Raw genomic sequence first — 16065 nt, 5'->3', positions numbered from 1 at the left:
GCTGTCTGTATTTTGGTTGAAGAGTGATTCCATCCCATTTAATGCTCTTAGGATTAACCTGCATCTCACGGAATTCGTCCTTCACCGAATACTTAAACTTAACCAAGCTGCTACCTTGCGTAAAGCGAAACTACTTTATGTGTAATCAATTTATATTTTCGTGCTTGGCATCTTTTTTCTGTTGTTTATTACGCATTTTGTCAATGAATCTAAATAATAAACGCTGCTGTAGTTCCGTTGGTGTAAAATGTAAAGGTCTGGTTTCTTTCTGGCCATTTCCATGACCATTTTGTACTCATGAGGAGTATAAATGCTTTTATGTTTTCTCACCCTTTCATCTGTGGCACGATTGGAATCGGCCTCTAGATAACTGTGGCCACTTTCCATAAATTTTAGGTCCAGGATTTTCATATTGGGGTGTAACCTCGTACTCATGGCGTATAGTAGAGCAGATACCATGTTTTTGTTCCTGTTCTGTCCACCACACGTGCCTGCATGCAGGATTAGATGCTGAACTTCTGGAATTATATGTGCTATGTAAGTAAGTAGACAGCTCCCGATTTCAGCACTGCCTTATTTTCCGCTGGTCTTATCCCACAAAAAGGAAGTTCCATTTTTCATTGAGTCATACACTGTGAAATTATAAAGAGAGAGATTAATTTTATAATAAATTTGGCAATCACCTGCGAAAGGGATTTGAAGTATGGCCTGAAGATCAAAACTTCCACATACTAATTTTGGGTGATCAACTTCATCTTTCATTTCCCGAACTTTCAAGTTTACGAGTGATGTGGTCTATATAGCCCTGATTGGTTGTAGTGGTTTTAGTGCGTTCTGCCTCTTTACACTTAGAGCATCGGTCCTTTTTGGGAATAAAAATTACTAACGGTGGTTCAAATTGTTTGAAAATAGATCTAAACACATATTCTGACAGTGACTTAAACAACAAGAAGAACAAAACAAGACAATCAAATGCGCACTTGAAATCTCGAAGAATTGAAGTCGCTTGGACTTGGAATTTCTGTGCTCTTACAAATAAAGCATGCATGGAGATGGCATTTTTTAATTTTGCGAATTTATACAGTTTTTGCCATAGATTTGCACAAGGAATTTGAGTCCACTTGAAGCAGCTTCCCACAAGGTTTTCTACAGTACCAATATGTCAAAATCACAAAAAATTGGACTTGGCACAATTGTGCATTAAGGTATCGTTATATACTCATCAAAGAAATTTGGAAACGCAGTACAAAATAAAACAAAAAATTAATGAATTAGGCCGAAAAGTTACTAATGAATCAAATGGGAACGTGCGTTCCCTGAGTAGCAGTACACTTGTAAATTACATACACTTGATTAATCCACTGTCGCACATAAAGCGGATGACAAGATCAGCAGTAGTAATGCTATTAAATTCAAATATGTATTTAATAATAATAATAATAACAATAATAATATCATCATCATCGGTAGTAATAATAATGGTATACGGCATCTCTATAGGGCTTGGTGGTGACCTAATGGGAATGAAATGAATGGCACAGACGTCATAAAGACCCAGTCCCCAAGCCAGGGTAATTAACAGTACACGGTGGTTGATTCTGAGAACTGAACGAGAGACATTGAAAAGCAAACATTCTATCCATTTAGCCACAAAGCCGGACTTTAATTAGCTAAGGACTTTTATTTGCTAAATCTTAGGCTACCATCTCTACTGATCAGGTGTTGATTACTGACAGCAGCAGAGGCCAGGGCAGTAGCTTGTGAAACACAGCAGGCTACTCCGGTGGCTATTGGCTGCTCAAGGCTTGACGTTTACTGAACCAACCATGAAAAAGACTAACCTAAGTCTAGTGTTAGCCCACGTCTTGATCCCAGAATATGCCATTGATGGTTAGTGTATTTCCCTCCGAGTCCGATTTGAGGGATATGGACTTACAAACATGCCCGTGCTTATCTTTCATCTATATAAATAGCATCGTAACGACCGTACGCACAGATCCACTATCTTCTTCATTGGCTACATGAATACTGAATTTATAAAGCACCAAGAATTCGTTATTTTCTTGTTGGACATTTTGATTTCTGAATCCAGCAATCGACTTTTTACGTCTTTTAGCTGCTCCTCTTGTTTTGATCATTTTGCCTTACACACATTTACGTTTACTTAATGTATAATATGAAAATTCATAGAAGAGGAATGAAATACATATTACGCAAACATAAAGATTATATCACAGCCAAGATGGACAACATGTAGCCTGCCTTCTAGGAAAAAGTCGAAATCATCGCAAAACGATTTGTATGAAATCAGAAAGGCCAACACCTACCATCCGGAAAAAGTACTAAAATTTAGCCAAAAAAGGAAATTGAATTTAACAAGAAACAATCGATATTAACCCTCTACAAATCACCCAAGCGTCCAGGAACCCACCCCACACACGCACGCACACAGAATAGATCTGGACCTGATTTCAATATTGCCGTCTCTCTCCTTCGTTGTTGCCAATAATTAAAGAGTATCTCGGTGTTATATCTTTTTTTCGTAGACTAATCTTATCTATTATATCAACGATATGGCTGGTATATTATGAATATTAAGATGTTTTACTCACAGCAGACATTGCAAAGAAAAGTGCTAAATTCGGAACAGTTTCGCGGCTACTGGTGACAACTGTGACGTATTTCATATAAAAAAATCCACTTGCATTATTTGAGATTCGACTCGTGACAACCTCGTTGATAAATCAGTGGATATGCCACTCGACTATTGTATCCACTCAGTAACTTACTAATTCCTTCATATCGTAAAGGAAGAACGGTTGACCCAGGGAGGCCAGAAAAACGAAAGATAAAAGAGAGGAACCTTGATCATGATAATAAAATCTAAATTGCACTCCTTCCATCTTGTGTCTCGGCGTGCTGGCCTGTTCAGTGCAAGCAATTTTTAATATATCATAACCAAGAACTTTAATCTGTACTTAGGTCGAGCATCGCACCCTGGACTACCATCGGACTCAGACGGTTCTGCAACTAGCCTCAAGATGTCCCCAGCCGGTTGTACCGACGGATCCAGTGCAGCTGCTGCAATATGCAGGGACAGTTACCGTATGATGCACGGGTAAGTTCATAGCGTACATTCATCGATACTTTGCCAGAACCTTGTTCAGAATTTGTCATTTCACCAGGCGATTACGAGTAAAAATTTAATGGATGAGTTTCCTGCTTAGGTAAATGTTCTCACAAGGGAACATCCACAATGGTGAAGTCGCCGATCGCGATGAAACTTAGCAAACACGTTGAGGTACATGTAAAAACAATGCCAGCATCAATTTTAGGCGCCAACATTCATTAGCGCGTTAACTAAGGGGCCTAAAAGTTGCGACATTTCAAGTTCCGCGCGAACAGCGATGAATTCCTCCTGACCAATGCTTAGCCGGAACACTGCTTAGTGCCACACCTCTGCTCCTCCTCCCCTCCCACCGCCTGGTTCAGCACCACTCGTTTCCCCTCTCCCCGCGCTGCCGGCTGCTTAGCTGTCGAACAGAACCTGTGCTACACTGCGTACGCTATCAGCCTTCCTCATAGCTCTCCCTTGGAATTTCCACATTGTATAGGCAGTTTATATTGTTGTACCAGTTCGTACAATAGCCATGTACACTTTTACGTATGTAACTGCCATTGTACCCAGAAGACTGTAGTGTGATACTTCAATATGGCTACTTGTTGAATACATAGACCTCTGTCAGCTATAGCGCAAAAGTACGAGTATTAAGTAGGACTACAGCTCTGCCTGTGATTACGGTATATCTACTGCATATATAAATGCACATCTCTATTTCTCTTTAAAGACGTTGCTTATTACGTCAATCATTCCATGTCATACTCAAATCAAAGTTGTCTATGCATTTAATTTATTTATGTTCGACAACCATGGCTGCAATTGAAATGTGTTGTGCCTTTCACTGCAAAACATAAATACATCGTTCAATACAAGCACAAATAAAAACATTCTATCTAGATTCCTCATACCAGAGTAGGTAATACGGGAAATACCAGCAGTTTCTAACTCGGAGTTTATACTTGCTGTTGTTCGCGATTTCGTTTCGTTATGACGTAACTGATAGCGTACACAAAATGGGGGTAGGGGAGTGGACATGAAAAGAAGGTCTGGACCTGTAACCATATTTTGATATCCCGAGGTACAACATCTCATTACATTCATTGAGATCCTCTACCCGGGCACGTAATTTCTTTAAATAAAAGGATATTTAACGTTGTTTCAAGGTGGGTGATTTATTTTAATAAATTTCATATGTATGTCCACTCTAAATGACACTACCGACAGCTTCAAGGTGTTTCAGACGTAAATAATAATTTAAGCCTAGGTCGGACGCGGTACCTTATACCACGTTTGTCCACGCCCGATGGTGCTTAACTCGGGGTTGTACCCACGAATTGACAACCCACCGGAATTAGCAGGAATGAAGATATAACATTTGCATAAAATATGATAAATACGTTTAGGTTATGTATTATCATTATGTGTGAAACGGAACGTGATTTAAAGGATTTCAATAATTATAGTACGTAAAGAAGTAAAATATAGCGCCGGTCTCGTTCCCCAGCCAAGCAGCCGGCAAGCGCGAGGAGAAGGGAGGGGAACGTGCCGGGGAGAACCACTTGGAGGGTAAAAGGCGATGCAGAGGGTGTGTCTCCAGACGGGAAGTGTGTGTGTGCCGGCTTAGCATTGGCCAGCAGGAATTCATCGCTGATCGCGCGGAACTTGAAATGTCGCAAATTTTAGGCCCCTCAGTTAACGCGCTAATGAATGTTGGCGCCTAAAATTGATGCTGGCATTGTTTTTACATGTACCTCAATGTGTTTGCTAAGTTTCATCGCGATCGGCGACTTCACCATTGTGGATGTTCCCTTGTCAGTGTTTTGTAGAGGTGGTCAATTGATAGCTCATTGGCCGAGCTCGGTAGTTGCAGTCGCTTAAATGCGGCCAGTATCTAGTATTCGAGAGATAGTGGTTTCGACGCCACTGTCGAGAGCGCTGAAAATGATTTTCCGAGGTGGTTTCACATTTTTACACCAGACAAAATCTGGAACTGTACCTTCATTAAGGCCACGGCCGTTTTATTCCCACTCCTAGCCCTTTCCTGCCCCATCGTCGCCAAAAGACCTAGCTGTGTCAGTGCGACGTAAAGCAACTTGTACAGAATAAAACAAAAAAAAGCTCAGTGGCTTCGCCACTTGCTTCTCCCCGAGGCTCCCGCGGTTCAAATCTCAGCCCATGAACAACGAATTTTTGAAATGAAGTTCATATTCCTGAGGTTCAGATACGATGTAAAACTGGATGTCCCGTGGCTTTGGTTGCGATATAAGCAGTCGCATAAAACTACAAGCTTTCTTGGATGGGGACCATTCCCTTCTAGTAGATGTCAATACAAGTTCCCACTGTACTGTGATGGTGGTCTTTCGAGAACAGCCAATGGCCGACACAATCTCCAGATACGAATTTAATCGAACAAGCATGGGACATGCTAACGTAGCATTATAATACTGCCCAAACACTTAGGTTGCTATTTGGGAACTTACTGATGTTTATATAGAAGAGTGGGACCGTTTTGATAGGATGCAAAAACTCAACTTGCGAGGGAGGACATAACCACCATGATACCAATGGTGCGAACTTTTCACAAACGTATATGTTCAAGAGGTGGGTGCACTGATGTGCTTGTATGTGTCATTAGTCAAGAATGTGCAGTCGTTTACGGTTTGATTGTGTTAATGTTATGCACAAACATGAACTATTGGAACATAAAAACGTCAATATTGTCAAACCTAGGATATTTACTTACTAGCTGATCTACCCGTGCTTCGCTACGGAACTCTACATTGCATACAGAATTCTAGGTTGGGTAGTGTATACGTTGTGAGTAAGAGCGTATTAAATTGCATAGTACCGGGTGAGTTGGCCGTGCGGTTAGGGACGCGCAGCTCCTATACCATCGTCACCATAAGACCTATCTGTGTCGGTGCGACGTAAAGCAAATAGCTAAAAAAAAAAGAAAAAAACATGCATAGCTCTTAACGCTACCCCAGAAACGCGACGGGAAAGTCACCATACGTCTTTTCTCACGTGAAAACTGTAAAGGTAGGCTCTCTTGCCTACCATCGGCCACAATCATGTTGGGGAATTTCCATTACAATGGCAGACACTCACTCTCCACCTGCCATTTTACAGCCTCAGAAAGACTGTCTCACTGGTTTTCCCAACTGAAATCAACATAGATTATCACAATGACGTCAGTAGGATTGTCGCGATTAATAGCAATGCCATCACGTGAAATACTTCATCAAATGAAAAACCACATATTTTCTCACTTTTAACGAATACCGTAATACTGCACTGCCGATCTAACAGTTTAAAGTTCCAGAGCTGGAATGACCAGTCTGCAGACAGCCGTGAACACTCCTCTAGTACTACTACTGTAAATGTTTTCATTCCCCCCTACCATTATTTCATAAAGTGTACACACTGCTCATTTCAATCAGCGCCTCAGAGTAGGGATCGAACAGCTGGAATACTATGATGAACCAGTGTGTTATGTACCAACAGTATCAGAAATTGTATGAACCAGAAGAATGGCATGCTAAAGAAATATTACGAATAAGGACAGAGGTCAGAATTAGCATAGTCACCTTCACGTAGTACATTAAATAGGTATCCAGGATCGATGAAGTCTGGAGCAGGTATTTCACCGCTAATAAAGGAAAGATTGCAAGCAGAATGATCTGAGGAAAGTTTGCTCTCCTACGTGCGACGAAATGGCAGTTAAAGAGCGGCTGCTCTATAATAAAGAAGAGGACAGATTCTATGGACTTGTCAAAGCAAAGGAAGTCTATAAAGAAGAAATTGGAATAAACCCTCAACTCGCCACCAAATTGCTGTGCTTTGTAATTCATGGATTGATGAAGAAATTTACGATTCCGCCTGCCTACTTCACGGTGAAGGCGTTACAAGGAAATGAATTTTCCTCCTGGTTAGCAGGTTTTGAAGGCTGGATTCTGTGTTATTCGTCTTGTGACGGACAAGCATAGAACAAACACTCACATGTTCAAAAGATTTCGTAACGGAGAATTAAGCCATGTGTGGTTCATCCATGCAACACCATGCAACAGTTTCTGCCAATATGTTGAATGAAATAGCTCCAAAGCTTAAAAAAAAAGCCTTACCGAAGAAACACATCAAGCTACTCTTATCGTTATCACTGTCCGACTTCTTGGCTGAATGGTCGGCGTTGAGTTCTTTGGTTCATAGGACCCCGGGTTCGATTCCCGTCCGGGATGGGGATTTTTATCACCTCTGATTAATTCTCCTGGCTCTGGAACTGGATGTTTGGGTCTCTCCCAATACTCTTCTCTTCAAATACAGACAAAAGAACAGACTAACAACCACCATGGAAACACGCAATAGTAATTACATGCCTCCACATAGGGTTGGCGTCAACAATAGCATCCGGCCATAAAACAGGAGAAAATCCACAGGTGTGGGAAAAGCGGTGGAAGAAGATTATCTACTTCCTCTTTCATCACTCATTTTCTCCAGAATGAATTTTTTATATGCTGACACAGGCATTTCAGGAGATCCATTTGAAGCCATGTTTAGTGCTATAAGAATAGAAGAGGGAGCAGTGACATGACTGACTCACGGGCTGCTCAGAATTCCATAACGAGAATTATGAAATCCAGTATTTTTACGTCCACAAGCAAAATTCCCAATTTTCTGCCTCAATATCTTCTTCCAGGCTTGACTAAACCGAATCAATGATATTTGACTTACTGGAAGATGTTCGTGAGTCGCCTGAATAAGAAGTGTATGCCACTTTGGTAGCAGCTTCGCAGGCACTAGTGTGTGTGGTTATTTGGTGCGTGTAATCCAAGAAGAAACTATGCTTACACCTCAGTTGATCCATCCCTACTGATGAACTTGATCATTCACTCGGATACGCTTGCGATATCCCCAGCCACTATTTACTGACCTAATTATGGGGCTATATGAATTTGTTGAGGTTTCTCTACCGTACTGCAAGAACTCTTCGAGTCATTTATAGGGTGTTAGTAACAATAATCACCAGGAACTTGCGTCACAAACTGTGGTTGCCAAAACTATGAAACCTCCCCTTAATAACGTAGGGACATATAATACAGACGAAGTTTCCAGATTTTCTTGTCTGTCGAAGCCTCCTTTTCGAGAAGTCCTGAAGATATAAATCTTAGAGCACTACTTTATAAATAAAATTCTTTCCTTTGTCTACTTTATTTTCTGAGTTTCAACTTCGCTTATGTGCTTGTCTACCTGTATTCCCGCGATAACTAGGGTCCCTCTGTGCGTGGGGGTGGTAGAATAACACCCACGGTATCCCTTGCCTGTCATAAGAGGAGACTAAAGGGGCCCCAGGGGCTCTGAACTTTGGAGCGTGGGATGGCGACCACGGGGCCCTTAGCTGAGTCCTGGGATTGCTTCCACTTACTTGTGCCAGGCTCCTCACTTTCATCTATCCTATCCGACCTCCCTTGGTCAACTCTTGTTCTTTTCAGACCCCGACGGTATTAGTTTGCGAGGCCTAGGGAGTCTTTAATTTTCATGCCCTTCGCGGCCCTTCTCGTCCTTTGGCCGATAACTTCATTTTTCGAAGTGTCGGACCCCTTCCATTTTTTCTCTCTGATTAGTGTTATATAGAGGATGGTTGCCTAGTTGTACTTCCTCTTAAAACAATAATCACCACCATCACCACCGATAACTAGGACTATTTGGTGCTGCCATCTAACGGCGGATTCTTCGCAAGTCGTGTTACACGTTTGAGTATGGAATGAGCAGGCAGTATAAGCAGCTATTGGGTGCGTATCGAGCAGGCAGTGTACTCAGTACGCACTAGTAATCCCATCTATCGGAGATGGGTGGCATCATAAGAGACAAAGAACATCACAACAAACAATGGTCAATGTAATATTATTTAGTTTTCTTCCGACTATGAAAACCACTCTTATCACAGTCGGTACGGTAAAACTGAATAAAACATAAATGACCGGATATTGTATTCTCTATAACTTTTGTTATGTACCGGTAGTTCTTTTCGATAGCACCAAAAAATTAAAAATTAAATTTTAGGCGCCTTCACCTAAACTACCCTTTTATTCATTGTGAATCAAATTATTTAGAGCCTAGACTGTAGTTTCGTATTCCCAGATTCCACATACCGATTTTCATTAAATTCTGTTCATCCATTGGCTCGTCGTTGATATGGACTTAAAAACAAAAATACAAATTCATGAATATGTCTGTTATCATAGTCGGTACGGTAAAAATGTATAAGACATAAATGACAGGAAATTTAATTCTATATAACTTTAGTTATGTATTAGTTATCGATAACTAATAACTAATAACATAAATATGTGAGAATTAAATGTTAGGCCTTCCTTAAAGTACCATTTCACTCAGCGTGAACAAAATGATTTATAGCCTAGATTGTAGTTCCTTATTTCCCGACTTTATATACCGATTTTCATTAAATTCTTTTCAGTCATTTTCTCGTGATGCGCGTACATGCATACATACAATCTACATACAGACAGACAGAAATGAAGGAAAATTAAAAAGTGCATTTCCTTGTTACTGTGGACACGACCGATACAGAAATACAATTCTTTTTAAATTCTATGCAAAGTACAGACAAAATTGTTATTTATTTATTTATTTATTTATTTATTTATTTATTTATTTATTTATTTATTTATTTATTTATTTATTTATTTATTTATTTATTTATGCAAAGGCATTAACAAACACGAAGTCGTAAGTCCCGCATCTGAAGAATAATGCTGCCTGAATGAGCGTATCGGACAAAGAAAATGGGACTGTGGGAAAATGTATTCCTCCCTAGGCCGCACGAACCTAATTTCGTCGATGGCATGTAAGACCAAGAATCGATCAAATTAGGTCCACACCTTTTAAACTATAGGAGAAGGGAATGAATAAATTACAACAATGTCAGGCTAGGCTCAATGCCAGTTATCGATAAGCGTCTCGCATGCTGCTCGGAGGCACGGTCTCAGAATCTACAATTATTATTGAATGTCGGGAGACAATAATACTTAGCTCACCAATTACAAGAGAAAGGTTTCGACGCGTCAAATAGATAGAAATGGAAGGCTGAAAAAGAAATATTAGTGTCATGGGCATCGGAAGACAATTTGAGTTAACCAATAGAGGAAAGATTACAGAAGCTATCATAAAGAACTGGAAGAAATAACAGGTTCTGTACCAGTCCTGCTATTTCCCCGTCGCTCTCGTCTTTACTTATACTGTATGTTTCGTAAAGTGTTAGCCACTGCGATTCATATTGTCTTGCATCTCGAGTTAAGTGTGCATTCGATTTATTTTGACGCACAATTATTATTATTATTATTATTATTATTATTATTATTATTATTATTATTATTATTATTATTATTATTCAAAGAGCGTGTTTCAACTTGTTCGTTGGTCTGATGGTTTTCGCCTTCTTAGACTCCCAAAATCTCTTCATGAATGCACTGTGTTGCATCTTGCGTTCAGTGAACCACTTCCTACCAGTTTTCTTTCTAGATTTCTCCACGAAATTTTGTGTTTGGCTACTACTGTGCTAAAATCTCCACGATTTTCAGTGATGTCGTCCGTGATATTAATTTCTTGGAAGTCGGCCTTAGTTTCTTCCAGCCAGTTTATTTTGACCTTCTTTGATTTTATTACTTTAAATAATCTTTTCGTGAGTGTCACTGCCCATTCTATAGATATGGCCATAGTATTTCAGGCGTCTCTTGCTACGGCATCAGTGAACCTGTCAGTTAATAAGTAGAGGTCCGCTGTTCTCCTTTGAATCCATATTGCAATTTTTCTCGTGGGACCACTCATTTTTTTGAGAATTTTCCTTTCTTGCTTTTCAATTTCTGTAATTTTAGAGTGACCTCCAAGGGATATGGTTTCTGAGGCGTATAAAGCTTCCGGCAAAACAACTGTCTTGTAATATCGTAATTTTGCATTACGCGATACGACTCTCTTGTTGTAGAAATTCCTCGTTAGTCTGTACGCCTTATAGAGTTTATTGGCTCTTTCTATTTTGGCCCCACTGTCTAGTTCCGATGGTAGCATGATTTCTCCAAGGTATTTGAAGGAGGACGCCTGTGAAATTGTAACGTTTTCCATCTCTCGCGGAGTTTTTTGCTAAGTTGATGTAGATTTTCCATGAACTGGGTTTTTTCGAACGATATCGGGAGGCCTGCCTTTGATGCTATATTGCGTAATCTCTGTACGGCGTATCTGGTTTTATCTCTGGTCTTAGTAATGATTGCTAGGTCATCAGCAAAGGCTAAACATTTCAACTTGACTTTGCTTCCCAAGATTCCGATGCTCACACCTTTGACGTCCCTTTCCAATTCTCTAATAACTTTGTCCAGAACCAAGAATAGTGGAGATGCCGTCATCTTGACGAACGACCGTACATATTTCAAAAGGCTCAGCAATTTCCCAAGGAATTTCAATCTCGAAGTCGAATTCGTGAGAGTTTGCCGGATTAGTTCTATGGTCTTCCTGTCCACTCTGAGCTCATCTAGAGTATTAAACACGGTCTGTCTGTCCACACAATCATACGCCTTCTTAAAGTCCACAAAAGTGACGTTCGTGTTGGTAGCTCGACGGATCCTTAATATCGTCTTCAAATTCCATATTTGTTCAGCACATGATCGACCTTTCCTGAAATCCGCTTGGTACTCGCCGATCAGGTGATCCGTCTTTTTTTTCTAAACAGTTTAAGAGAACTTTAGAAAAAAATATGTATGTGATCTGTAGTAGCGATCTATAGTTGTTTTGATCCACACTGTCACCTTTTTTGTGCAATGGGTGTGTTAAAGCGCACTTCCAATCCTGCGGGATCGTTTTACTTTCCCATGTGCCTACTAAGATTGCATCTCCTAGTTTCCACATCTCCGCGATGATGCCATCCTCTCCAGGGGCTTTATTATTTTTAAGCAATCGGATGATCTCTGCTGTTTCCGGTATTGTCGGGAGTTGTGAATCAAGATTCGGCATGGGCTTTTCGAAGTACATTCTTTCTTTTGAAAGATCACAGTTGAGGAGGTCTTGGAAGTAGTCAGCTAGAATTGGGAACATGCATCATTTTCAAAAATATTTTTTTTGAAAAGTACACCAATGAAATAGTACGTAAACGTATTACATTGTGGTATGTTGCCTTGTTTTCTACCATTAAAAAAATATTTAATAGTGCCTTTCCGCAAGGCGAGTGAAACGGCCTCTGACGTAAGCGGCGCGCTGTGACGTCACGTTCCAGTACCGCATGGAGCTCTGCCAGCCGTTGTGCATCAGCCGTTGCTAAAAGCCGATTGTTTATTATTCATGATCGCGAATAACTTCAAAATGACAGAAGAAAGGTTCAAAACAGCACAATCAGACAATCTATCATGTGTAGATGTCATCATTCTTGAAAAATAGTGACTTTTGTGGCCGCAGAAATTCGCGGATAAAAAGCAAGTGTGTAAGTGGCGTCTTTTATATACGTGCAATGTACTGTAACCCATAGTATAAGGATAACAACGAATCTGGATAGATATCGCATCACTTCCAACATTTCCTTCTAGACTGATTCCCCTATTAAAGAATAACATTACATTTTCGGGCTTTCAGCATTAGTAAAGTAAGAAATCGGATTTCAGCACTAACATAAACATATAGGTAGCATTATAGTACTAGTCCGCTTCTGTGGTGTAGTGGTTAATGTGTGCCACTCCCGGAGGCCCGGTTTCGATTCCCGGCTCTGCCATGAAAGTTGAAAACAAATAGTACGAGGGCTGGAACGGGGTCTACTCAGCCTCGGGAGGTCAACTGAGTAGAAGGGTTTCGAATCCCACCTCAGCCATCCTCGAAGTGGTTTTTCGTATTTTCCTACTTCTCCTCCAGGCACCTAAGGCCACGGCCGTTTCCTTCCCTCTTCCTTGTCTATCCCTTCCGATCCTCCCATCCTCCAAAGGCCCCTGTTGAGCATAACAGGTGAGGCCTCCTGGGAGAGGTAATGGCCCTCCTCACCAGTTTCATCACCATACTCAAAGTCTCACGTTCCAGGACACTGCCCTGGAAGTGGTAGAGGTGAAATCCCTCGCTGAGTCCGAGAGAAAACCAACCCTGAAGGATAAGCTGATTAAGAAAGAAAGAAAGAAGGAAAGAAAGAAAGAAAGATCATAGTACTATAGGGCTGTAATCTATCATTCCCAAAAAATATATATATTTATGGTTGGGACAACTGGCCTACCCACTTCCGGGGCCCATGAAAGATAATTAAATATCTTTGTGGAGGGAAAAAGTTAAACATGATAAAGGTAAATATGACTTCATCTAGTTTTCACAAGTCGGGCTGAGTGGTTCAGACTGTTGAGGTGCTGGCCTTCTGACACCAACTTGGCAGGTTCGATCCTGGTTCAGTCCGGTGGTAGTTGAAGGTGCTCAAATACGTCAGCCTCGTGTCGGTAGATTTACTGGCACGTAAAATAACTCCTGCAGGACTAAATTCCTGCACATCGGCGTCTCCGAAAATCGTAGAAGTAGTTAGCGGGGCGTGAAGCCAGTAACATTAATTACATTTGGCTTTTAACAAGCTGAGCATATCAGGAAAGAAAAGTGTCCTGGTGACATTTTAGTCGCTCAATACAGGAATGTCTTTGGGTGCTGTGACTTTAATTTTTTTATTTTGTTGTTGTTTGCTTTACGTCACACCGTCACATATAGGTCTTATGGCGACGATGGGACAGGAAAGGCCTAGGAATGGGAACAAAGCGGCCGTGGCCTTAGGTACAGCCTCAGCATTTGCCTGGTGTGAAAATGGGAAACCACGGAAAACCATCTTCAGGGCTGCCGGCAGTGGGATTCAAAACCCACTATCTCCCGGATGCGAGCTCACAGCTTCGCGCTCCTACCCGCACGGCCAACTCGCGCGGTATTTTTACCCTTCGGTTTATTGACTTGGCTTGTATAACCTAAAACTTAGGCTAAGTTGGATTATATTTTAAACACCTACATCACTATTTTCACCTGTATGCAATTATGTTATTTATTTCATTAATATTATGATAATTATCATAATTGAGCATTGTTAACTTATAAGACTCCAACAGACAAGCATTGATTTTGTGTAGAGTTATACTTTTGTTAAATTCACGTCGTTTCGTTTCATGACGTACACGCCTATTCTTTGTTACATTATAGGGTATTTAGATATAGCCTTAAATTTCTTTACCAATTAAGCTCTTCAATAAAGACATACATAACTGTCCCATGCCAAGATATATTGGTAGAATTAGAGCTGTCAAAATGGTTCATAACCCCTTTGATTTATTATCTTGACATGGATCACCCAAAACATAGGTTAGGTTTGGAGAATACTTTAATAATCAGCATTATTTAATGCACCGTTTATTACTTTCATATTCCAAGATGTAATTGAAGCATTTAAATAAAGCATCATACATTAAAATTTAAAGTTTTACCACTAGAACAGCTGACATGGAAAAGTGATTTGAAAATTCAAACAAATTCATCTTACGTTAAAATCTTCAAAAAAATAAACTGTAGACTTTTCCGATATATCACCAGCATTTCTCCAGCTCGCCAAAATCCATTTCTCCCTAGTTTTAGCGTCTTTGGAACGTTTATAAACAATTTGTTTGGGATGTGCAATAGCACATCGGAACTCTACACCATTTATAAGTTTTCTGCCTCACTGTCTGCGCAGGATTCATTTTAAGTCTAAAATATACCACTGAGATTATTATCCAATGTATAGACCTCGAATTTAACCATACTAGACACTAACGTAAAGTAGAAATACGCGAAGTGTATCCTGCTTCTCACAGCACACTACGTGTTATTTCGTCTGCTAATTCAGTCAACCTGTACGATGACGTCAGGCCAATGAGATCGCGTACTTGCGTGACGTGACAGTTTCGTAGATTTTTATCATGTTTGGAGTTATTATTTGTACATTCTGATCACATTTTTGAATTCTGCATGCAATTTTGTATCAGATTATCATATTTTTAATTAAAACCCCGGATCATGCATGTTCCCTATTGTACAGTTCTCTTTGGTGTTCGTTTCCAGTGTTCCATCTGCTCGATGGAAACATAAAGATGATCGTTGATAACTGGATAAATTCTCATGGAAGGTCTTGTAGAAATTCCTAGGGTTGTTTTTGAGGAATTCTTGCTCGATTTCTTCGAGTCTGTTTTTGTCATACGCTCGTTTCTCCCAGCGGATTACTTTTTAGGTAATTTTCTGCACCTTTAAAAAGGCACCGCATTTTACAGTTGTTTTATGACCATTCCACTGATTCCACGCTTTCATCCGTTCATCAATGGCTTTATCACAGGTCGCGTTCCATCATCTATGTTTTCGTTTCCTCGGAGGCTGTCCTAACTTCAGCGCTGATGTTTGAAATGTTTTAAGTAGGTCTGGCCAGCCCTTGGGATCCTGCTCTCGTATGTCTTTTAAGAAGGTGCTGATGTTCTGTTTAAGGCATTCTAGGTCAACTCTTTGAGCTCTGTTGTGTCTAAGTCTAGATCGGTTGGGTAGGTATCTCACTTTCATTTGTGATAGATGGTGGTCCGAGTCGACAACTCCCTTCCGTACTCTGACATTTTGGAACTCGCACAGATTTTTTTCTGGAAACAGCAACATGAACAATTTGAAATTCCCCTAATAACGGCTTCGGTAATTTCCACGTTTTCTTTTTGTGTGGAGTTATCACAAAATACGTAGACATGAGTTTCACACCGAAAGTTTTACAAACGTCTATTAGGCGTTCTCCGTTCTTATTCGTCTTCCGATGTGCCGATTGATGGCCTACAATCCATTTGTGTTTCCTCTTTCTGCCAATATGTGCATTAAAATAACCTAATAAAAGGTTCACGTGATATTTTGGAATCTTGCTAGTGGTTTCTTCTAAGAGTTCC

At 40.4% G+C, this 16065-nt stretch overlaps 1 protein-coding gene across 1 annotated transcript in view; it reads left to right on the top strand.

Moving 5' to 3' along the window:
- Positions 1-15254, top strand: part of LOC136873580 (dorsal root ganglia homeobox protein) — a 110763-nt gene extending 95509 nt beyond the window's left edge. The window contains exons 4-5 of the mRNA XM_067146716.2: positions 2983-3118; positions 15215-15254. Coding sequence (XP_067002817.2) covers positions 2983-3118; positions 15215-15254 — 176 coding nt within the window. The remainder of the gene's footprint in view (positions 1-2982; positions 3119-15214) is intronic.
- Positions 15255-16065: the final 811 nt, after the last annotated feature.

The sequence above is a fragment of the Anabrus simplex genome, chromosome 1, assembly GCF_040414725.1.
Source record: "Anabrus simplex isolate iqAnaSimp1 chromosome 1, ASM4041472v1, whole genome shotgun sequence".
Classification (NCBI taxonomy): Eukaryota; Metazoa; Arthropoda; class Insecta; order Orthoptera; family Tettigoniidae; genus Anabrus; species Anabrus simplex.
Note: the sequence above shows the minus strand (reverse complement) of the source record. Positions and strands in the feature narration are given on the sequence as shown.